General features: G+C 42.8%; 1 protein-coding gene across 1 annotated transcript; it reads right to left on the minus strand.

Moving 5' to 3' along the window:
• Positions 1–12,145: 12,145 nt before the first annotated feature.
• Positions 12,146–18,727, minus strand: HSPB2 (heat shock protein family B (small) member 2). The gene is made up of 2 exons (XM_077456107.1): positions 18,589–18,727; positions 12,146–12,899 (listed from the first exon to the last, which is right to left on the minus strand). Exons 1-2 carry the CDS (start codon positions 18,680–18,682, stop codon positions 12,469–12,471), a joined length of 525 nt encoding a protein of 174 aa, XP_077312233.1. The 5' UTR covers positions 18,683–18,727; the 3' UTR covers positions 12,146–12,468.
• Between the last annotated feature and the right edge of the window lie 5,908 nt (positions 18,728–24,635).

Here is a 24,635-nt window from a genome sequence, read left to right on the forward strand (position 1 = left end):
TGAAACCCGATCCAGAATCCCATGGTATCCCTTGTATAAATGCTGACTTGACAGAAAATATGGACATAACAGAGGAACTCGGAATCATAAATTTGTCAAATCATAAACTTTCTACACCAGAAACAACAGTCCTCTCCAAAGGCCTCACATTCTGCCCAACCACCAAATTTGATAATTTACAGGTATGGTCAGATATGGAGGAATTCTTTAGGAGACTAAGGCTCAAAGAATATTTTCACAGTAATGAAAGGAATCCTAAGACAATAGGAAGTGACAAAAAGAAAAAGAACAGCAACTTCACACCTCCACAAGGACGCAACCCCAAACTGGATACCTATATTGACAGCTTCAGGCTGCGAGTTACATCCCTGCTATCCACCCAGCAAAAGAAAATATTATACAACCTTTCACCACTGGAGCGAAGAGCTGTACATGATCTGCGCAATAATCAGGCCATAACCATCAAACCAGCAGATAAAGGGGGAGCAGTCATTGTGATGGATACAGACAAATATATACAAGAATGCCAGAGGCAGCTGGCAAATACTACTTACTACAAAAAACTGGATTATGATCCGACCCAGGATTTTACTAAGCAAATAAAAGATCTCATTGCGACAATACCAAGCCACCTACATTCAGAACTCATCAATGCAATTCCGGATAATCCAGAAATTGGAGACTTCTACATGCTGCCCAAGATTCACAAGCCAGGAAATCCAGGCAGACCCATCATAACAGGTATGAATACACTTACCGAACATATCTCAGGCCTTGTAGAAAACATATTAAAACCTTTAGTCATGAACACTGCGAGTTTCCTACAAGACACCACTGATTTTCTGAACAAGCTTAACAATATACAACAATTACCACCAAATACACTTCTAGTCACCATGGATGTAGAATCTCTGTACAGTAGCATCCCTCACAAGGATGGGTTGACGGCATGTCACAGATTCTTATCATCCTCACCAAACCAGAAATACACTGCTGAGGATGTGACACAGCTCATCGAATTCATTCTTACACACAACTACTTCACTTTCAATAATGACATCTATCTCCAGTGTATGGGTACTGCTATGGGTAGCAAAATGGCACCCCAATATGCAAACTTATTTATGGCTGACCTGGATGACAAATTTCTGAACAGCATACAACAAAAGCCATACAGATATTATCGCTATATTGATGATATCTTCATGATATGGACTGAAGGTGAAGAAAATCTAAACCAATTCTTCTCATTGATCAACACTTTTCACCCATCTATTAAACTAAAAATGGATTATTCAAACACACGTCAACTTCCTAGACACTACAGTATACATCAGGGATCACAAGCTTCACACGTCAATATACAGAAAACCGACTGACCGATGCAGCTATCTTCACAGTTCCAGTTTTCACCCGCAACACACTAAACGGACCATCATACACAGCCAGGCCATCAGATACCACCGAATTTGTTCAGACCCAGAAGACAGAGATAAACATCTCAGAACACTGGCAGACTCTTTCCACAAGAAAGGTTACAAAGAGAAAACCATCAACAACAGCATAAACACAGCCCTGAAAACCCAAAGAGAAAATCTCCTCCAATACACAGAGAAAAAAACAAATAACCGAGTACCTCTAGTCACCACATACAACCCAACACTAGAAGGGATCAAAAAGATTATCAAAGATTTACAACCCATTATAACAGAGGATGAAACTCTGAAAGGAATATTCCAACAACCCCCATTACTGGCTTTCAGACAACCACCCAACCTCAGACACAAACTAATCAGCAGGAAACTTCACTCTGATTATGAAGTCACAAATAATGGAAGCAAACCCTGCAATAAAAAGCGCTGCAAACTATGCAACCAGATCAATCTATCCAAAAGTGTCACACACACAAACGGGACCTTCAATATCATGGGATCTTACAACTGTACCTCCAGTAATGTTGTGTACCTCATCCAATGCAAAAGGTGCAGCAAAGGATCTTATGTTGGTGAAACAGGACAGAAGTTGCAAACGAGGATGAATTTACACAGACATACCATCAAGGAACATAAAGAAGACAGTTTATGCACACCTGTGGGACATCACTTCTCACAACCGGACCACACTATAGAAGACCTCAATGTTTTAGTTCTTAAAGGGAATTTCAGAACTATCCAGGAAAGGAAAACCTTTGAACTAAGAATGATAATTCTTTTTGACACAAAAAATAATGGCCTGAATTTAGATATAGGTTTCCTTACTCATTATACTAAAGTTTTACAACCCCCTCTGTGACTAGAACCCCCCCCCCCCCCTCAATTCCATAGCTATCCCTCTGTCTTATCTCACCAACTCTTCTGTTATCTTTATTGCCATTGATTTGTATGTGTTTTTTTTTTGTTTTTGTTTTTTTTCTCTTCTTCCCCTTTAGAGGTGTTTTTTTATTTTTATTTTTTTGGTTTTGTTTTTACATTCTGCTATAAAATTTGTAAATCAGTACTGCTTGGACCTTGAAGAAGGGGACATACCCCGAAAGCTTGTCCTGAAAAATTGTATGTTAGTGCAAATAAAAAAAGTATCACGGACAGTACTCAATTTTCTCTGTCACAATTGCACTAATACAGCTACAATCACATTAAGTCAACTCCATTGTAATGCTTTACCCTAAAGACCCCCTAAAATGTGTACAAATGTTATTGTTGTCCTTAAATTCATGCAGAGTGCCAGAGGCTTTTTTGGGGGGGCCCAAAATCATTTGGAACCCCCCTCCCCCCAACCGCTAAGTCAGCAGATACCAATCCTCTATCTGCTGACTTTGCGAAACCCACACACACTATACCTACCTCTTTTGTGGTCAGATTTATGGATTAATTTCTCAAAGAATGTAGTGCAAGGGCCTGCCTCAATACTTTCAAATGCTACTGTTTAAATGTTTCTTCTCCTATTATTATCTTGATACGTAATTACAGAATCTAAAAATGTGCTTCTATTTATTAATTTGTTTTGATGCCACTTCTTATTACCTGTCCAGTGGGCTGCCAAAAGTGTAATTAAGGAGGGGCTGACCAAAGTAACACACATTACTTTGTTACTCCATTACATAGTGGAGAGGGTGGTTACCTGTACAAAACATATCTCCCCCCATAAAATATTTACAAGGGGCCATCAGAGGGGGAGATTATTCTGATAAGTGGACCTTATATTTTAGCCTTTAAATACTCTTTACAATAAATGTTATACTTATGTTGGCCAACAATGTTTGTGTATAATCTGCTTGTAATATTTATGTGCAAAATTACTAATTCGATTTTTCTTGTTTGACTCCACAGTTTCCTTCAACGCCACAGGAATGGCAGACTGTGGCCTCCCAGTTTGCCCAGCAGTGGGATTTTGCTAACTGCGGAGGGGCAATCGATGGGAAGCACGTCCACATTGCCCCACCACCCCATTCGGGGTCATACAATTTTAACTATAAGGGGTTTCATAGTATCGTGTTGATGGTGGTGGTGTTGGTGACATATGAGTTTCTATATGTGGACGTGGGGAGGAATAGGTGGATGTTGGATGGAGGAATATTTACCCGGACCGAGTTTTACCGGCGTCTCGAGAGTGGTGGCTTGGGATTGCCACCCCTGGAGGAGAATGTCGAAGGACTGCCATTTGTCTTTGTCGCAGATGAGGCTTTCGGTCTGGGAAATCATATAATGAGGCCATTCCCCCAGAGGGCCCTCACTCTGGAGAAGAGGGCTTTTCATTTCCGGCTGGCCAGAGCCAGAAGAGTTATGGAGAATGCGTTTGGGATTCTGGCAAATGCAAAAACTGGTATCAATCATTGAAAGAAGAAGCCACACATTGTTGAGTAAAAATCCCTTTTTGTACACATTCACATGTGCATTGTAAAACATTTTTTTGTAAAAAAGTATAACATTTTGAGTTATCTACATACTTTTTTTTTTTAGGTTACATAAACAGTCATGTTTCAAAACAGAACATACACAACTCTGGGACTTACAAAGTTCAACATTGAAAAACTTAAGACTAGATCACACATTATATTGTCCAAAATGTGTGGCTCTTGCCTTCAACAGATGGGGTGAAGTTCCCCCTGTCTAACTGGGGATTTATATTCTGATCCCATGCCTAATGTCAAGATGTGCTATCTCCCATCATGGGGGATAAATGGATGTGTTTTGGGGGTGCAACCCCTTCCTCTCACTTACTTGAGTTTTGAGGAAGGGGTTGTAGGCACAAAACACGTACATTGATATCCCCTGATGGCAGATAGAACATGTTGATATACTGTGTGCATCTTCAAAATTAGGCTTTTTAAAATGTTGTCAAAATGTAAAAAACACAAAATGGTGCCAATTTTTTTGTAAATGATATTCTTCCAAGGACATCAATCATGTTCTTAAGTTTTACTTCAATATCCATAGTTTTTTGTTTTATAATGTCTAAATCCTAACTACACCACATGATGTCCTGGATTAGTCTTTGGGCACTGTCACTGGTGAAATGATCTGATTGTTCTTCCACAACCTGTACATCACCTAAAAATCAATAAAACACACCATGTATTACAAATATGCAGGCATACATCTCTTATTACCTGAAGGTGGGATGTCAGACACTCACCTGTTGTGGTCTCAATCTCGTCCACCACTCTTTCCTCCACATCCTCTGGTTGTGACCTCTGTTCCCCTTGTTCAGGAGGTGTGGGGTCCCTGATGACGTCATATTTCCCCGACTCTTTGCTCCCCTATAAGAATGAAACAAAAGGTATACTTAGCACACAGATATTTGAGGCAACAAATATGAATGATAAACATTGCTTGGAAGTGGGTTACAATTGTCTGTTTGGGCAGAATTCCAAGCTGAAGACATGATTTATTCCCTTACTAAAGCTGGAATACTTACCTTTTTTGGACAAGTTTCCCACCTGGAGACACCCCAAGTATCCAATGGAGTACCTGTGTGGGACACCCTAAAAAGTTTGTTCTTGTGTCCCACACTAGTGCACCTGAGTCCAGATGTGTAAACAGCTGCTGAGTGTCCTCTACATACATTACACTGAATCTAGTTTGCTATTCCTTCTAGGTTCAAACACATCTAGACAACAATGTCCTAAACCTCTTTTATTAAATTAAAAATTAGCATGAACAAATGTATTTAATCAGGTATCTGGGAAAACATTGTATTTATTTGGGAAACGAACGATGTTTACTGCGACCGATTACTGTGCGTATGAACATGAAAGTAGCCATTTTTAAATGTACAACACCATAAAGAAAAACACATGGCGCAGTATGCAATATTAATAATAATAGGAACACACGACAAATACTTACTTTTTCGAAGAACTTTCTTGATCTTTCTATACTGATCCTGCTCCCTTAATTTGAGGTCTGACCAGCGTTTCCTCAGTTGATCCTTGAATCGTTGTACCCCAAAATTCCTGTACAGACTCTTCACAACTTTAGTCATGATCTTGGCCTTTCTCAGATTTGGGTTTGGGTATGGACCATAATTCCCATCATAGTCTTAACTCCTCAAGATGTCGACCATCTCCAACATATCACCAAAGGACATATTTGTGGCCTTAAATCTCCTCTGGGATTGGGACGTTTCTGGCTCCGGGCTTTCCTCCTCCTCATTACTGAAATTATGCACCTGCTGTGTCTTCTCCATGTTATTCTCCCACTGCGACAAAAGAGACGGGGCAGGGAATATTCTAGAAAAAATGTCAAGGACGGGCGACGTGGGTGGAGTTTCAAGCATGTGCAGTGTACATAAAGCTTTACACGTGTGTGTCTTAACTACGTTTTATGTGCAGAGGAAGGAGGAATGGAACCGACAAGTGTTATAACAAAGGTAAGATTTTAACTTTGGTGACATGAGCAGACTATACTGAATCGAGATCGGTGCCTATATGGGGTTCAAAGATTATCCTGAGATGAGTGTTTTTGTCTTTTGTTTGGTCTTGCAGAAAGAATTTATCCATTTAAAGACCAAGAATTCCTGGGCGAATTCCTGGATAAATATCGTGATATGCGCAATCTATGGGAGGTTAAAAATCCATTATATCACAACAAAGCAGCTAGGAAGGCAACGCTGGAGAAACTGCTTGAATTTGTAAAGACTCAGGCCCCCAATGCAGACATGAGGTCTCTGGAAAATAAAATTGGTAGCTTGAGAAGCACCTATAGAAAGGAGTATCAGAAGGTCCAGCAGGACCTGAGGTCAGGAGCTGCAGCAGATAAGGTGTATGTACCCAGTCTGTGGTACTACAACAAGATGCATTTTCTCGATGACCAGATTGAGGGCAGGGAATCGTTTTCAACTCTTCCGGCACCCCCTCCCTCCTGCCTTCCATCCAGCCTTCCCGCAACCCCAGCTGAGGCTTCCGTGGACCAACCTGGGCCTTCCATCCAGGAAGAGATGGAGGAGCCCAGTTGGAGCCAGGTACAGGATTTTTATACATATTTTTTATGTAAAAATTATGGTTGTTAACTAGATGTTATTATTGATAATAAATTAGTGATTTAACAAAAAGTGTTGCACATATCAATAGACACTAGTGGCCAAAAATGATTGTGACAAGAATGAAAAATGCTGGGCTCAGAATGATAGTCTTTTTAGTAACATTAAATTTGCAACAGTCAACTGAAAATTGTGTGTGTTTGATGAACAAAAAACTACAACTTTGTCCCTTTTTGGCAGCCAGGAGGTGGCAGGGCCCAGTAACACCCAATCCCAGGTGCCTCCTCTCTACCTTCCATACAAAAGGCCCAGGAAGCGGACTAAAACAGAGGAGACAGCACTGGCCCTCATCAAGGAGGCCAGTGACGCCCTGAAATCCCCCCTCGATGCTGTAGAGGCCTATGGCTCGACATAGCCTCCAATTTACAGCAAATGGAGGAGGGCCAATGGCGCAAATGTGAGAAAATAATTTTTGCAACCATCCACAAGGGGTTGAGTGGTGAAATAACTGATGACGACCACCTGTGTGCGCTCCCCCATCCTCCTCCTCCTGCCACAAGTCCACCTCCAGAGCCACAGCCTCCAGGAAAGGCTGCAGGGAAGGCTGTACGGAAGACAAGAAAGTGATTGCCTGGCTTCAGTCTGGTCTGACAGAACATGCAGCCTGTTGTAGTGCCACAGCCTGGGTACATATATGTCATCTGCTGCTGTTCCCGATCTCTGGGATTCCTGGACCAGATTGACCTGCTTTCGATATGGACTTCTCAAGCTACCAAGTTTTTGAGCCACAAAGTTGATGTGTGCCTTGGGGTCCAAAGGCTTTGCAAATTCAAGCACTTTCTCCAGCATTGCCTTCATCTTTATTTTGTTATTATGATGGAATTCAGAAAATACTTGCCTATGTGTTTTTCTTCAAATATAACATTTTTTGGGTGAGTAGGCAGGTACATTTAAAAAATACAATGTCAAAATTAACAAGGGACAAAAACACCAACACCAAACAGGTTTACAAATACAACATAATAATGGTGTTGTGGAAATGTGACATAAAAAAATAAAAAGGAGAGCACGAGAAAATAATAAAAAAATCAAAAAATTTTGAATTACGAAAAAAAGGACTTAAAAAAAAATATATTATGTAGATCTGGCTTAAATTCAAATAAAGATTATTCAGGAGATACCTAGAAATAATAAATAAATACGTTTGTGATAACTCTGTGTGAATATGAGCAGCAAAACAACTTCATTCTTCTAGCATTATAAAGAAGAGAATGCGTGTCATTGAACAATTAAAAAATTTGCAGTGTGAAGAATCTGCTATCTCCATTATGAACGCTAGGTTTACCAGACTGAGTGGTTTAGTCTCATACTGGATTCTGAGCATGTATGATTTTTGGGGTGTCGGAATTGCATAAAAGTTTTTCCGTTGGGAAAATTGAGAACATGCTATCAATTTTTGGCTGGCGGGAATTCGCACAGCTAAATTCCGATGGAGCATACACACGGTCGCATTTTTCGATGAAAAGCTCTCATCTGTCTTTTTCGGTCCGTAATTCTGATCGTGTGTACATGGCATAATAATGACCTCAGCCCCTCTGACACACCTGGTTAAATAAAATTACTGCAAACGCATTTAAGGGCACATGTGTTAAATACCATTATCCTGGCTGTGGATTATCACCAAAAATAGACACACACCTGGTAGTGATAAACAAGTTGAATATATTAGCACGGTTTAAAGCATATGGAAACTTACAACACTGTTAAACCTTGCTAAAAATAACGAATACATTAGAAAAGACAACCGTCAATATTTAGCAACTGCAGGTATAGAAAGGGCAGTAATCTATATGCCCTTAACATAAACTATGAGAGGGAGGAGAGAAGACTTGTCAACTTCTCAGCTCCTTCTGGGCCGCAAACAGCTTTGAGAGGCAAACACACAATGAAAAGAAAAGGGTTACTCAAGTACAGTAAGCACAGTTTTGTAATGTTGCAGGTCCTGAGGTGAAGGATACTAGTGTCTTCTGCTAGCAAACGGTGGGGCTCCTGTTTTAAGAGAAGGTTTAAACAAGCTTGCATGGAGCAGTAATCCTCTAGAATGTTCTGTTAGCTAGACATTTAAAAGGGCAAACTACTAGAGTTGGCAGCTCCAAACAAGCATCCCGTGACACTAAAAAGGGAAATTGGTGTCTGCATGCAGTGTCAGTATGGTTTCAAGAAGGATGCTGGGTTTACACCCACTCACTAGTCCTCTGTGCGATGAGACAACAATAGTCCCAGGTGCTGGTTCAGGCTCCTGATGCTCCTAGCGATGTTGTAAGGCACTGGATCCCCTTCTGAGGGCCGATCGAGATGACTGGTAGCAAAATTCGCAAAGGTGAAGTGGCAGCAGCCGAACCAATACCCAATCCCTGAAAGGCGTGGGTCATCTCTGCTGAGCTGAGTGGTGCTGGGCTGCTGAGTAGGGTCTCTGGACTAAATAGTAGTGGACCACGTGGCTGTCTCTGCTCCTGGCTCCCCTCAGGCATCCTCACTCTTCCGTCTCCAGGCAACACTCTCCTAGCAGTGTCTGGAAAAGCTTGGCTTTCTCCCCCTTTGATGCTGACAGTCTCTCTCTCAGTCTCAGTGGTTTTCCTCAAACCTGTCACCTCACCACACTCTCTCTCTCTCTCTCCCTCTCCTCAGGCCTATCTCCTTATTCTCCTCACAGACTCTTTTTTCCGGGCTTCAGGATATCCCTCCTACTCTGTTGGGGCACACAGTCCTTGGTGTCAGCGTGTGGCTCTCTCCTCACTCTGGGACCTCAGTTCCTTCCTTTCACACACTCCTCCTCTCCTCACTGCTAAGGCCGCGTACACACGGGCGGATTGTCTGTCCAACTTAGTCCGCTGAACCGTGTTTCAGCGGACAATCCGCTCGTGTATGGGCTTCAGCTGACTTTTTCAGCGGACTGTCTGACGAACAAAGTCTTACGGAATTTCCGTAATTTTGTCCGTTCAAACTTGGTTTTGTCCGTCCAAACTTGGTTTCAGCGAACAGTCCGCTCGTGTGTAGGCAAGTTGGACGGACTATGTATTGCGCATGCTCAGAAAGGATTTACACGGCCGAAGGTTGCATTGCAGTGTATAGGACATAGTTTTTCTAGTCCCGTCGTACGTGCTGTACACGTCATCACGCACGCTTTTAGCGGACTGTCTGCTCATCGTGTGTGGTCAAGTCCGTTCATTCAAATTTTGAACGGACTGTCTGTCGGATTGTCTGACGAACTTAGTTGGGCAGACAATCCGCCCGTGTGTATGCGGCCTATGTGTCACTGTGTCCCAGCAAAGGACTTTTTGAGCCTTGGTATCTCCCTCTCTTCTAAGCAATCTACTCTCCTCTGTCTCCTGTCAGCACTTTCTCTCTCTTTTACCTCAGTACTTCCCTCTCTTCTGTCCCCTCAACACTTCCTGAAACTCCCCTCTTTCCCAGTGTTATCTCTCTCTCTCAGATTCTTGGAAGGATCCGTCAGCATCTCTCTGTCTTCATCTTGTGGCCAAAAGGAGAAATTGCATTACAACATGCCTGCTACATACTCCCCCCACCAAACAACCTTTGGTCCCCAAAGGAAGGACAGAGTCTATCAACAATAATGTACACAACCTGTTACATGCTTTTAAAACAACGGGAGGCAAAAACAGGTTAGTACATGTAAGAAAACAAACAATTTGCATGCATATATGAATCTGACAGAGGAACCGCCCAGCATTTGCCATAAGAGGGAAGGTTGTTCTGCCCACAACCAACCGATATTGGGATGGCCCACCTAGATGTGCTAGGGGGTGAGTTTGAGTCGCCTCCACTAAACCTGTAATGGGAAGGGTCGGCAGGATGTGCGTTCTCTGCGATGTGCCTGGGTTTTCTCATATGCTGTCTTCAGACTCTTCCTCAGGTATTCCACGTATCCTCTGTGTGACACCATCTAGGTATGATTTAACCACTTGGGATCCGCGCTATTGCCAAATGACGGCATTAGCGCGGACCTACATTTCCGGGACTACGTCTATTGACCTCGTCCCGTGTACGAGGGGCGCGCGCGGCGCGCTCTGTGATCGGCAAGTCCATGAGACTCGCCTGATCACCGATCCGTGCAAGGGGTCGATCCCGACCCCTTATCACGTGATCAGCTGTCAGCCAACGACTACTACAAATGACTAATCGGCTATTATTCCTCCTCGTGCTGACAGCGCGAGGAGAAAAAAAAAAAGCCGATCACCGGCGGCCGTGATCGGGACATCAGTCCCGATCACGGCCATCAATACAAGGGACCACCTGCCACCTGCCAGTGCCCACCTGCCTCCCGCAGTGCCATCCTGAAGTAAAAGTAAAAGCAAAAGTAAGTGCCCCCCGTCAGTGCCCCCGTCAGTGCCCATAGTGCCCACAGTGCCACCCACAGTGCCACCCACAGTGCCACCCACAGTGCCACCCACAGTGCCACCCAATCTGCCTCAAAGGTGCTGCACCCCAGTGCCGCCCATCAGTGCCCAGCAGTGCCGCCCATCAGTGCCCAGCAGTGCCGCCCATCAGTGCCCAGCAGTGCCACCTATCAGAGCCACCTATCTGTGCCACCTATCAGTGCCCATCAGTCCCATCTATCTGTGGTACCTATCAGTGCCCATCCGTGCCACCCATCCGTGCCACTTATCCGTGCCACCCATCCGTGCCATCTTATCTGTGCCCATCTTTGCCCATCAGTGCCGCCTTATCTGTGCCCATCGGTGCCGCCTTATCTGTGCCTATTAGTGCCGCCTTAACTATGCCTATCAGTGCCCACCAGTGCAGCCTATCAGTGCCCACCAATGCAGCCTATCAGTGCCCACCAATGCAGCCCATCAGTGCCCACCAATGCAGCCTATCAGTGCCGCCTAATCAGCGCACTTCAATGAAGGAGAAAAATGACCCGTTTGCAAAATCTTATAACAAACTATTAAAACATGATTTTTTTTTTTGCATCTTTTTTTGTTTGTTTAGCAAAAAATAAAACTCCGAGCTGTAACTAAATACCACCAAAAGAAAGCTCTATTTGTGGGAAAAAAATGATAAAAATTTAATTTGGGTACAGTGTTGTATGCCCGCGCAATTGTCATTCAAAGTGCATCAGCGCTGAAAGCTGAAAATTGGTCTGGGACTGAGGGGGGTTTAAGTGCCCAGTAAGCAAGTGGTTAAAGAGGTTTTTCCTTTTGTGTTAACATTGTATACAACTTATCTATAAGGTGCTTGTATTACATAGCAACCATCACATTTAACTAAGCATTTATGCTAGCCAACCTTTTGAAACTGCACCCAAACCACAAGACTTTGATCTGTATGGTACATTATAATGATAATGAAATGCTCTTTGTATATAGCTTTCTACAAATGGCATCTCTGCATTATATTAACCTTTCTGCTGATATCTTCTTTGACATTATTTCTGCTATTTTGCGAGATATCTGGCACTGCTGCTAGACATTGCTAAACAAATGATCATTTCTGCCGGACAGTCGTGGGATTGTCATATCTTTCTATGATAGTGCTGCAAAGTTATTTATTTTAATGTTAGCTTTTCAGACTCTCTCAAGTATTTTAAATGGTAATAAATTACACTATTTCCACAGGGAAAATTACAATAAGTACTGAAAATAGCCATGGTGAAAATTTTATTGGACATTTCAAATTAGGCAACCATTCCCATATTTGTTTATCAGCAGTCTCAATGCAATAGGTGTGTGGGTAGATGGAGGTTCTGAGTACATGAAAGGAGCCTGCAGTAAAAAACATTAAAGTAGGCTGAACAGCATAACTAATTTAAATATGGAGCTTCCAGTCAGTGCCAATGAGTCATTGAATCATACAGTATCAGTTGGAAGCCCAGATTCTCTTTTAGAAGTTGCCCCTGTTTAGTCAAGCATTACTAATAGCTTCAGTTAATAAATAACTTCAGGCTAAAACATGTCTCTTCCTATTTGCTTATTTATCAGTTGTTGTCTCTTCTGCCAAAGGTGGTTTCTCAACTTCTATCTTCACTGTATTCACCACTTCTTTCAGATCTACATCTTTTTTGGGAGCTTCAATGCTGAGGATCCCATCATGAGACAGTGTAGCTTTCACTAGTAGAGGGTCCACATCCAGGGGTAGAATGTATGTTCTATTAAATGTTCTGGTGATAAAACCATGTCTGTCTATCTTCTGCGGGTGTCGGGCAGTCACCTCTAGTAGGTTGTCAATAGTACGGACATTGATCTCATCTGGAAGAAAATGGCAAACATCGAGGAAGACTTGGAATTTGTTTTGGTTCCAGCTAACCTCAGAGAAGCCTCTGTCAAGTGTTTGTTTTCTTCTGGGTCTAACATAATAGCCATGATATAATGTTGGGCAGAGTAGATCCTCTGAAGCTATACCTATAAATGAAATAAAAGTGGACAAATTATAGCTATTTGCAGTAAAAATGATACCATATAGTATAGAATAAAAATGCCCTATTGGTTTTAAGACATGTAATGGCATATGATTAACCTTTGCCAGGCCTGAGAGAGTAATAATGTGTTTATATTAACATCACTGACAATTTAATAGCAAAAAGCAATACAGATGTAATAAATATAGTGGTCATGGAACTGTTTTAAGTCCCAATCGCATTAAGCGATTTGAAATCTCGGGCAGAATCGCTGCAATTCTGCCCACATTTATAAATCTTGGCAAAACGTGTGACACGTTTTTAGGTGCCATTAATATTAGACCCCTTTCACACTAGGGCGTTTTTCAGGCGTTTTTCAGGCACTTTAGCATTAAAAAAGCGCCTGTAAAGTGCTTGAAAGAAGCCTCATCTGCAGTCCCAATGTGAAAGCCCAAGTGCTTTAAGAGCCCTTTTACAATGTCAGCGCCCGAAAAACGCTCATTTGGATTTCTATGTATATTTGCTGCATAGAAGATATGCATTGACTGTTCAGTGAATAGTAAATCTTTAAAACCAGCACAGGAAGAAGTGCCAAATAGCCAATTTTTCACAGTGCTTGCACTTACAGACCTTTAAAAAAAATGAAAATGCAGATTCAACATTATCTAAACCCAATAATTACATTTTAATATATTGCACTTACCAGTCCATGTATGTGGTGCCTATATTGATTTTTATTTCTCAGTCTAAAGCTAACCATACACTATGGGAATTTCATCACGTTCCTTCCTGCCCGACATCTTTCGATTGAAAAATGGTAAGAGACAGGGTGGAAATTGACAGCCAAACAGTGGCTGCATGCAATCAGATGCAGCCACAGAGCTGGCTATCAAATTGCAATAACTGAACAAGGAGGAATCTGTTAGATTTTTTTGATTCAGCCTGCAAGCTGAACCAAAAATATCTAACAGTGTATAGCCAGGTTTAGAACATATACAGTAAGTACAGAACACATCGGTTGATCTTGCAAGAAATCACAATGTTATCTTCCATTCAAGCTATCTTCTGTACACTAGAGTTTCCCCAGCCCCCTGTGTAATGAAAATGAAGTGAGGAAGACATATCTGTAGTACAAATCAGCACAGCAGCCTAGTGACAGCCAGGGCTCCTCTATAGATACAGTGAAGGAATGTGTGTAGAGACCTAAGGACAGGAAGGATGTTGTTCGCAGGATTTCAAAGTGAAAAAAGCCTGAAATAAGAAAACGAATGCAGCCAATACATCCTAAGAGTGGTAAACTGCAATATTTTAAATTTTTATTTTTGGGTTTAGATATGTTTAGTGTAAATTTACAAAGTTACGGTTTTCATCCATGGGTAATAAGGGCTGTCTCACACCAAAATGCGGTGCAGAAAAGCCACATTCCATGCGCGTTTCCCTCCCTGCGTTTAATGACCTTGCCATTAATAAACAGCCCAAGATAAGGGTTACAGGTGCTTTGTTATAGAAACCTGTTATGAGATAAAGATGTAGGTTACTGTTGCTGATCTCCTGAAAATGCTAGTTGATTGGCTGGTGTGCTAAATCAATAGCTTCAGTACAAATAACAAATGTGCAGCAAATTAAGTGAGTGATCTGCATAGTGTTCAAAAAGTATTAAAGACAATCCAACATACATTATATTAGCAAAAGTATTGGGACGCCTTTACATGCATATGAACTTTAACGGCACCCCAGTCTTAATCTGTAGGGTTCAATATTGAGTTGGCCCACCCTTTGCAGCTATAACTGCTTCAACTCTTTTGGGAAGGCTGTCCACAAGGTTTAGGAGTGTGTCTATGGGAATGTTTGACCATTCTTCCAGAACCACATATCTGAGGTCAGGCACTGATGTTAGATGAGAAGGCCTGACTCATAGTCTTCGCGCTAATTCATCACAAAGGTATTCTATTGGGTTGAGGTCAGGGCTCTGAGAAGGCCAGTCAAGTTCCTCCACCCCAAATTCGCTCATCCATGGCTTTATGGACCTTGCTTTGTGCACTGGTGCGCAGTCATGTTGCAACAGGAAGGGGCCATCCCCAAACTTTTCCCACAAAGTTGGGAGCATGAAATTGTCCAAAATGTCTTGGTATGCCGATACCTTCAGAGTTCCCTTCACTGGAACAATGGGGCCAAGACCAATCCGTGAAAAACAACTCCCTTACCATAATCCCCACGCCACCAAATTATTTGGACCAGTGTACAAAGCAATGTCCATAAAGACATGGATGAGCAAGTTTGGGGTGGAGGAACTTGACTTGACCTGAACACCTTTGGGATGAATTAGAGCGGAGACTGCGAGCCAGGCCTTCTCGTCCACATAAGTGCTTGACCTCACAAATGCGTTTCTGGAAGAATGGTCAAACATTCCCATAGACACACTCCTAAACCTTGTGGACAGCCTTCCCAGAAGAGTTGAAGCTGTTATAGCTGCAAATGGTGGGCCAACTCAAAATTAAACTTACAGACTAAGACTGGGATGCCATTAAATTTCATGTATGTGTAAAGGCAGGAATCCCAATACTTTTGGTTACATAGTGTAACAACCAGGCAGGTAGCACTGGAAACAGAAGCTAAAAATGACATATTTCTTTTATGATTCTTTTATGATTACGATTATGGTTTTTCTTTCAAACTGGAACCTTCTGTAAACAGTCACTCTGTTGATTTCAATGATGTTTGCTATGGAGTAAACGCAACTGGTAAACCAGCATGTTTTAGAAGATAGGGGTTACAACAGTTTATATACAGTACACAAGTCTGCTCTAATTTCATTTGGACTAGATAGATGTTATATTTAAAGAATGCTAAGTCATCTGGATAAAATGGCATTGCCCAGGTCATATCTATGCCAGCGGACAATCAGAAACAGAGCAGCTGTTTATCTATTTATACCCTCTCTCCAGCCACAGTCACCAGGTCAAAGCTGCAATAAAAAGTTTGATGTTATTAGGGTGCACATAGTCCGCTACTATGATACTCATTGGAATTTAAATGATGCTCAGTTGTTATTATGGAGCCTAATGTATACCATGAAAACATTCTCTATATACATTTACACCACCTCCAGCCTGAACCTCTGGTGCAAGGCAATATGGTTCCATGCCATAATTTTGGTAAAACTGCCTGCATGTTGGAAGATTAATGCAGATTTATTAGATGAGGAATGTTTTTCCAGTCTTCTGTAGTCTAGACTCGAAAAACATCAATAACTGAAGGAGACTCAGTCTTTTGGTCAGTGGTCAGCTTCAATATGTGAAATATAGAGGTTTAATGAGCATTTGTTCCCAGCTTCTCATACATCCTCCTGATAACTTACTGTACTAGATTCTTAAAGATCACCCAATTGTTCTTAGAATTTTATAAACCCTGTCCACAGGGAATAGCAGGCTGTGGACAGAACATTTCGAAACATTTGTATTATTTACACGTTTCTATCGCCTACGTCTGCTATACTGCTCAGTTCTGAGTTGCTCTTTAGAGTGCCTCCAGAAGCCTAATGGTGACCTCAAGAGTTAGGGAGAGCTGACATCCTTCCTTGTAGAGAGGGTTAACAGGCATAGTGGGTGTAATGCAAGATGAAATGATGGGCACCAGTCACTTTTTGAACGAGAACAAGAGATCTATTGTCTCTTAACAAGAACTGTGGGAAGAGCCGGTTAGGGACAGGACATCCTTGAGTAGTTGCAATGATAATTAACAGACTCTGAGCCTCTACAGGTAGACAGCTATACAGGGAAAGGCCTCCAGCCATATGTAGGAGTAGGGCCCCTGTCTCCTATGGCAAATGAACTTGTAAAAGTCACTAAAGGTATTTGCACATAACTCTTGGTAACACAGAATAACTTCTCTTATCTCACAGTATCCCACTGTAGATCTTCACTCACTGAGCTCCCAGTCTCTCACTAGACTTCCAGATCCAATCGTCACTGAATCTCCTGAACTCTTCCACAGCTATCCCGCTGTATATGCCTCAAACACCCCCGCTAACCTGCTGTGTCCTTGGCTTGGAAATTCGCTGAAGCTTTCCCACTTCTTCACCATCCCTGGCTGGTGAGAATACTGCTTTGGTACTTACTCAAGCTTACTCACAGTGGTCTCCGGTAACAAGGTGGATGGTACCTTAGTCCTGACTGCTTCCCTTTTACCTCCGACCACAACTGGTTCCCGTCCGGCTGAACCTTCGCAACTCGGTTTGACTCCAGTCTTGCAGTCCCAACCCTACACTGCTTCTCTTGCTCCTGGATAGACCTTAGGCAGCCTAGCAGCCAGGTGTCCCTAGTATAGGGCCTCAGGCTTCCTGCCTAGCAGTCTGGGGCGACATAACACATGTCCACCCAGACAGCCATCCAGGTGGCACAGAACCCCGATCACCTGACTCCATCTCAAAAAATAGGCTCTCCCAGCAGGCCAAAGGTCTAAAGAAACCCCTGCCAATTGGCTGAGACACCCATCCATTTATAATCTGACCTTGCAAAGTCCTTGTCAGTCTAATGTCAACACCCACAGTGCCACCCAGTGACAGAAGAGAAAAGGTGCAACAATTCCAGAATTAGAGAGGAATCAGTGGATCTACTAACAATTAACCAGGATAATTACTACCTGGCAAACCTAAATTTATTAGCAACCCTGCCTAAATACCAGGGCACTACATAAGTAATAAGAACAGGTTTATTTTAAGGGGCAACTCAGTACCCAGCAGTAAAAGTAGAGGTACGGGATTGTAATACAACAATACTGTAATACTGCAGGTTATAAATAACCATCTTATTCCAACAATGGTGTTAAGCATTCCGAGACAGCTAATCAGAATTCAGATCAGCTGCTCACAGTAAGCAATCCAATGAAAACTAGCTGTACCCCAATACTCTTTGTTATGAACCTGAGTAATAGAACTTCCAGGAAAGAAAATCTGCACTCTATTTTGGTAGGAAACATAATACAACTTCCCTGACAGCTAGTGAAAGAGCTCTTGTACACACGGTCGGACATTCTGACAACCAAATCCATTGGATTTTGTCCGACGGATTTTGTCCGAAACTGTTACATACACACGGTCGGACAAAGTTGTCGGAAAATCCGATTGTACATAACATGATGACGTTATTTTGTTACGACGGGACTATGTTCAGGCTAGTAGCCAATAGCTTTGGTCTAGGAATTTGATCTGAGCATGCGTGGCACTTTGTCCGTCGGAGTAGGCTACACATGATCAGAGTATGTCCGATCGGAGCATTTTGTTGGAAAATTTTACCGGCAAGTTGGAAAAGTTGGTCCGTCGGATATTCCGACTGAAACAGTCCGATGGAGACCACACACAGTCGGAATATCCGACAAAACGGTCCGATAGGACACATTCCGTCGAAATCTCTGACCGTGTGTACAAGGGCTAAGACTAAATGTATATAACATATCACATTTCAGCATTTGTCTGACAGCAATAAACAAAATGTTAGTGCTTACTTGATGTTGCTGTTTATTGCACATCTTTATTGTGCAGTGTTTTTTGATTACGACCACTACTCTGGACTTTCTCAATGGGACTGTTAAGTGAATAAAATATCTTCACAGTCTTAAACAATGTTATAAATTCTCCTTTTATAATTCAACCATTGCATGTGGATACAAATAAATTGGAACTTTTTCCTTCTTACCTTCACCAAAGTTTTGATCAAATATCCTTGTTGGATTAGCAAACTCATACTCAACACTCATGGGATAGGCATGGGGCACAGTTTTATCCTCCATTAGATGAAAAGATACTGAGCTTGGGAGTTGATTGTCTTTATAGATTGCTCCTTGCAAAAGCAATGGCTTGCAGTGGCTTTGTGTTTTATTAGTGGAAACTTAAAGGGAGGGGAGTGTGACTGTGACAAAATATGGCCTAAAATAGTCCTAAATACAAAGGATTAGGACTTACCTTTAATAGAAAAGAGATAAACTATAATGTATTTTCACAGTGTACAAATAGCATTAGTGCCCCGACACAATGAGCTATGTTCTCCAGACTACATTCCAGAAGCTCACTGCAGAATACAGGAAAGACTAGACTATTGAGCTGCTATTGTTTCTATCCCTCTGTTATACAAATTTTTTGGCAGTGTTGGTCATGGTTTATAATAGCAGAACTGTGATGATGATAGAGTTTGCCCTATGCTGTTCAAGTAAAACTGAACTCAAACCCTTCAAATATAGTGTTGCATATGTTTGTTTAATGTCAAAAAGATGAATCATTTTGTATATTTTTTAGCTTTCAATATGGTGATCCTATTAGCAAGTTGGATTCATAGACACTTTATGTTTCTAGGGTGTCACTCTTACCCCTAGCGCAGGCGGTCAGACTATAGCTAGCTTCTGTGTTCTTCCCCTTTAGAAGCCCCCTTTACCATAAGGCAAGCAGGCCTACCAGTACTCAGATGCTCCCAGGACTTATACACAATGCTATATTGCCTGGCTACCATGCTGGACCAGGCATGACCTGAGCAAAGCAAACAGGTACTTGCGGTTGGCAGGCAGGCAGATTGGGTCAATAACAGTCCAGGTACAAGGCAGGCAAGGTTCAGAATAGTTAGGGACAAATCTGTAGTCAAAGGGCAGGCAGAGTTCAGAGAGTAGTCGATATCTGATCCAAGGTCGTCAATGAGGGAATTCAATCTAGCAGAGCAGGGCAGACAAACAGGGAGCCTGGAACAGGTGTAACAAATGCTATCACAAGCATGAGACTGCAGGCTTGACTGGCTTAAATCAGGTTTGTTCTCCACCCAAAGATTGGCCACATCAATCACCTTGCAGTGGACAGACAGACAAGGAGATTACCACAGCTAAAACCAGGATGTTGGAACTAGCATCTATGATGGAGCAGGAGAGCACACGCTCCTGACATAGGGTGACAGTACCTAATTTTTTTTAGCATTGTCATCATCTCCTGTCAGCTCCCATGTTGAACTACAAGCAGTCATACTAATGCATAGTGCCACATGCTGCCATATTAAGCATGGGCTCTGTTTACCCTGGGCATCCTCTTTTGGCTACTCCCCTCGATATTCCTCAGTTCATAGCTCACCTTTCTGGATTTTTGTTCAGAACAACTCATGTGGCATCTTTGTACAATGGCTACCAAAGGTGAAGCTTGTCACTGCAGTGGTTATTTGGTTTTCAATGGAGGACTAAAACTTACACATATCTTCCTCAAATCTGCTTCAAAAACTTCCATCCACCTTATCTTGGGCCTCTCTCCCTTGCATGATTTTTTTTGTTTTTCCAATAATTTTTTATTAATTTTTCACAAAGATAGAATGCAAAACATATTGTGGATATAACAGTGTCAACTGCCAACAGTACAAAACCGACATGGTTCATTGTTTGAAAAATGTAACTAATGTGAATATCTCTTAGCTCTGTACCCTGCACTCAGGAGTGCCTTTAGAAATGTTGAACCAGATGGTACCAGATAAGTTCTGGTCCTCAATATGCTTGTCAACAAACAAAATGAACAGTAATGCTGCACACACATGACCGGTTTTCCATAAGAATAAACTCTGACAGTCTTTCCGACGGAGTTCCGACAGAGTTCCACTGAAACGGATTTGCCTACACACGATCACACCAAAGTCCGATCGTTTATAACGTGACGATGATCAACGAGACTAGAAAAAGGAAGTTCAATAGCCAGTAGCCAATAGCTGCCCTTGCGTCATTTTTGGTCCGTCAGAATAGCCTACAGACGAATGGTTTTCCCGATAGGAATTGATTCCGTCAAAAAGATTTAAAACAGGGGTGCCCAACCAGTGGCTCTGGGATAGAATAGACAGAATACTGTAATAAAATGTTAGTTTATTACTAAACTCGCAGTGTATATATGGGCATATCTTTTCTGCAGTGGTTACTGGGCTGTTTTCAAACTGATCCGCAGGTGCAGAGCAGTTCACCTGCAAGTTACCTGCACTGAGCCAGACTTCTATTATTACCTGCGAGTTTGGTGAGCTTTCTGAAAGTGCACCAAACCTGCAGAATATAATAGAAGGAACACTGCGTAGCACACATGGTTCGGGTAAACCACAGCACATCAGTGTGAAAGCAGCCTTGGACCCCTTTCACATGGTCAGTCCGACCAATTGGACCCTCCATTCACCTCTAAGTAGTGGCAGACATAAACCGACTTGTGTTCTACCTCCAATACGATCCGCCAAAAAGTATCGTGGGCTGCGTCCATGTCTGCTCTGCGATAGGACACATTCCATCGGAATCTCCGACCGTGTGTACAAGGGCTTAGTCTGTGCCGCTTCCTTCCACAGAGAGCTACGTTTCACAGGGTGATTAAGACCCTTGGCATTGATTGTTAAGAAGGCTATGGTCATCTGGATTAGGAAAGTGCAGAGTTGTGTGTAAAGTGTGTTGGTAACACTTACATGAGATGGTGGTCCCGAGGTAGGATCTCTAATGGCGACATTCGTCCTTTTCAGGCTCTTGGTGTCCGGAATGGGAATAGTGGTTTCCCTTGGTATAGAGAGGTAAACGTGTTTTCAACTGTGAACATAAACGATGGTTAACTGTGGAACGTAGTAAAGATACAAACAAGTTCAAAACTTCAAAAAAAATATAACAAAAGAGGATCAGTGCAATCTGGGTGTGGCTTTTGCCACGCATCATTATGTAGGGGGGTAAAAAAAAAAACAGCTTATCGATTTTCTCCTATGCAGGGAGTAGTAGATAATATCCATGGCTGGCTACAGAATGTTCAGGTATGCTTGCGAGAATTCTTTGAGGTGACTAGATTCCATTCCTCACTTACGCATTCAGGACTTTTTGAAGTGGCTGGTTGTGGTGATTCATTTGGTACAATTTTCCACATTTTAAGCAGATGCAGTCCTTTGGCCAGGGAATCGACTACGTGATCTTTACCCTCTCTGGTTATGATTAGCTTCGTAGGGAACCCCCATTTGTAGGTGATTTTGTGATTCTTCAATGCTTTTGAGATGGTATTAAGGTTCCTGCATTTTTGAAGGGTAAATTGGGATAAATCAGCAAAAAATTGCAAATTCTGATATTGTGAGAGGAATTGATCTTTGGTGCGTGATGCTGCCATTAAACGTTCTTTAACATGAAAGAAGTGGAGACGCAGTATAACATCTCTGGGTATGTTGTTATGCAGGTGTGATGGCTTTGGGAGTCGGTGGATTCTATCCACCGTACTGTCCAATTCTGTGAGGTCGGGCAAGATGGACCTGAACAATTGTGACGCATACTCGCACAGATCAGATTGTTTGACCGATCCTCAATGTCAGCGAGTTTGGATTTAACTGCTTCCATTTCATCCTCATTTGTGGCGGGCATCCACTAGGTAATTAATGGTGGTAGAAAATTCCTCCATTTTTGTTTCTATGTGATCTACCCTGGATGTTGCTGCCCGCAATTCCACCCCAAATCTGTGTACACAGGACATCATGTCCACATGCAGTGAACTCCGTAGAGAGACTAACATGTCTTTTAGTATCCAGCACTGGCTTATTGCTGGTGGGGAAGAGATCAATGGAGTCGGGGAGGTCCTTGGGGTCTTCCCCTGAATCTAGTTCCTGGCTCACCTCATGACTAGAATCCGAAGCATCCAATCAAACTCGCTTTCTCCGGGCTCCCAGATGGAGTGTGGAGTGGAGACTGCAGGCTCTTAGATGAGCTGTTCCCTTTGGCTGGATTACTTTTAATTGTTCCGTACTGAGGTGTACTCGCCATGGTGTGCACTGCCGGGACTCCACCATCTTGCCTGTGTTCCAGGATAATGTAAGATGTCAGTTTCTGCTGCCTCTGGTTCACCTTTTTCTTTTTGGACATGTCTGGGTCGTGGCACCATTCCGGTATGCACAGGGGATTGTGGCTGTGGCTGTAATTCTGCAGCTCACTGTGTGCCAATGTGTCCCTGCTGGTTATGGAGCTCCTGTCTCAGACGTCCATCTCCATCCGCTGCAAGCACCGTCCCCCCCCCCTAATCTTTTTGGTTTTCTGTTTAGTATCTTCTTTACAGCCTTGTTTTCTGTCACCCTCTCGCTAATTTCTTAAGCCACCTCAAAATTTTGGGGGGGTGCAAACAAACTGAAAAATTTAACTGTTAATAATGTAGGACTGTAAATAGCCTCACAGTGTCCATCAATTTCAGCCTCACTGTGCCCATCAATTGCAGCCTCACTGTGCCCGTCACAGTAGGCCAATCAAATCCACATTTCAAGTAAAATAAAATAAAACCACTTAACATAAGGTGTAACATAAGAGCCCTCTTTTACATCAAATGTCCCAATCAGAGTCCCCCTTTACAACAGGTGTCCCCATCAGCCTCTCTCTATACATCAGGTGTCCCAATCAGAGTCCCCTTTTACATCAGGTGTCCCAGTCAGAGTCCTCCTTTACAACAGGTGTACCCATCAGTATCCTCCTATAAATCAGGTGTCCTCATCAGAGTCCTCCTTTACATCAAATGTCCACATCAGAGTTCCCCTTTACTTCAGATGTCCCCCTCAAGGTCCCCCTTTACATCAGGTGTCCCCATCAGAGTCCCCCATTACATTAGATGCCATCATCAGAGTCCTTTTTTACTTTAGATGTCCCACCCAGAGTCTTCCATTACATTAGATGTCACCATCAGAGCCCCACTTTACATTAGATGTCATCATCAGAGTCCCCCTTTACATTAGATTTCCCCATCAGAGCCCCCTTTACAGCAGATGTCCCCATCAGAGTCACCCTTTACAGTAGATGTCACCATCAGAGTCCCCCTTTACAGCAGATGTCATCATCAGAGCCCCCTTTACATTAGATGTCATCATCAGAGCCCTCATTAACATCACATGTCACAGTCAGAGCACCCTTTACAGCAGATGTCCCCATCAGAGTCCCCCTTTACAGTAGATGTCACCATCAGAGCCCCCCTTTACATTAGATGTCACCATCAGAGTACTCCTTTACATCACATGTCCCCATCATAGCCCCCCTTTACAGTAGCTGTCCCCCCCCCCCCCCACTCACAGCTCTCACACAAGTTGCCTGTCATCCACCTTCGGACAGCTGAGATGAGTCAAAGAAACTGGAAGTGAAGGCACAGGACCCACCAATCACACACCACAGCAGGGAACAATGCTACAGAGGGAGTGTTAAGGGCACAGAGCTCAGCGCCCCGAGGACTTTTTAAAGGAACCCAATAGTGCTTCTTGTTTTCAATCACATGATTGCAAACATGTCATGCTTCCCATAGCAGCTGTGTGTCCGGCACCCTGCGAACATTTAAAGGGCCAGTCATTTTTTATTTATTATTTTTGTATGATGAGTAGCTTGGGGAGGGGGGCACCTCACCTGAAAAATGCCCTACTGACGCATTTCACCCAATAGGGCTTAGTTGTAGAGAAGAGTTGTAGTCTCTACGACTAAGACCTATTGAGTGAAACACTTCAGAGTAAGTGGGGTCCTTTGGCAGGGACTCTTATGTTGCGTACACACGAGCGGACTTTTCAACATCCAAAGTCCGACGGAATGATTCCGTCAGACTATTCGATCGTGTGTGGGCTGCAACGGACTTTTGATTCGCAAAAGTCTGACGGACTTTAGAAAATGGAACATGCTTCAAATTTTTCCGACGGAACTCCGCCGGACCCAGTTCCTACCGAAAAATTCGCTCGTGTGTATGCTATTCCGACGGACTAAAACTGACGCTAGGGCA

This window comes from Lithobates pipiens, unplaced genomic scaffold (assembly GCF_037356315.1).
Source record: "Lithobates pipiens isolate NorthernLeopardFrog02 unplaced genomic scaffold, aLitPip1_a1.2 Scaffold_27, whole genome shotgun sequence".
NCBI classification, from domain to species: Eukaryota; Metazoa; Chordata; class Amphibia; order Anura; family Ranidae; genus Lithobates; species Lithobates pipiens.

Bases quoted from the DNA above. Each gene is read 5' to 3' on its own strand.
- HSPB2 (XM_077456107.1), bottom strand. From the start codon at position 18,682: ATGGAGGATAAAACTGTGCCCCATGCCTATCCCATGAGTGTTGAGTAT. The intron at 12,900-18,588 runs GTAAGAAGGAAA...TTTCATTTATAG, and splicing joins TGATCAAAACTTTGGTGAAG to GTATAGCTTCAGAGGATCTA.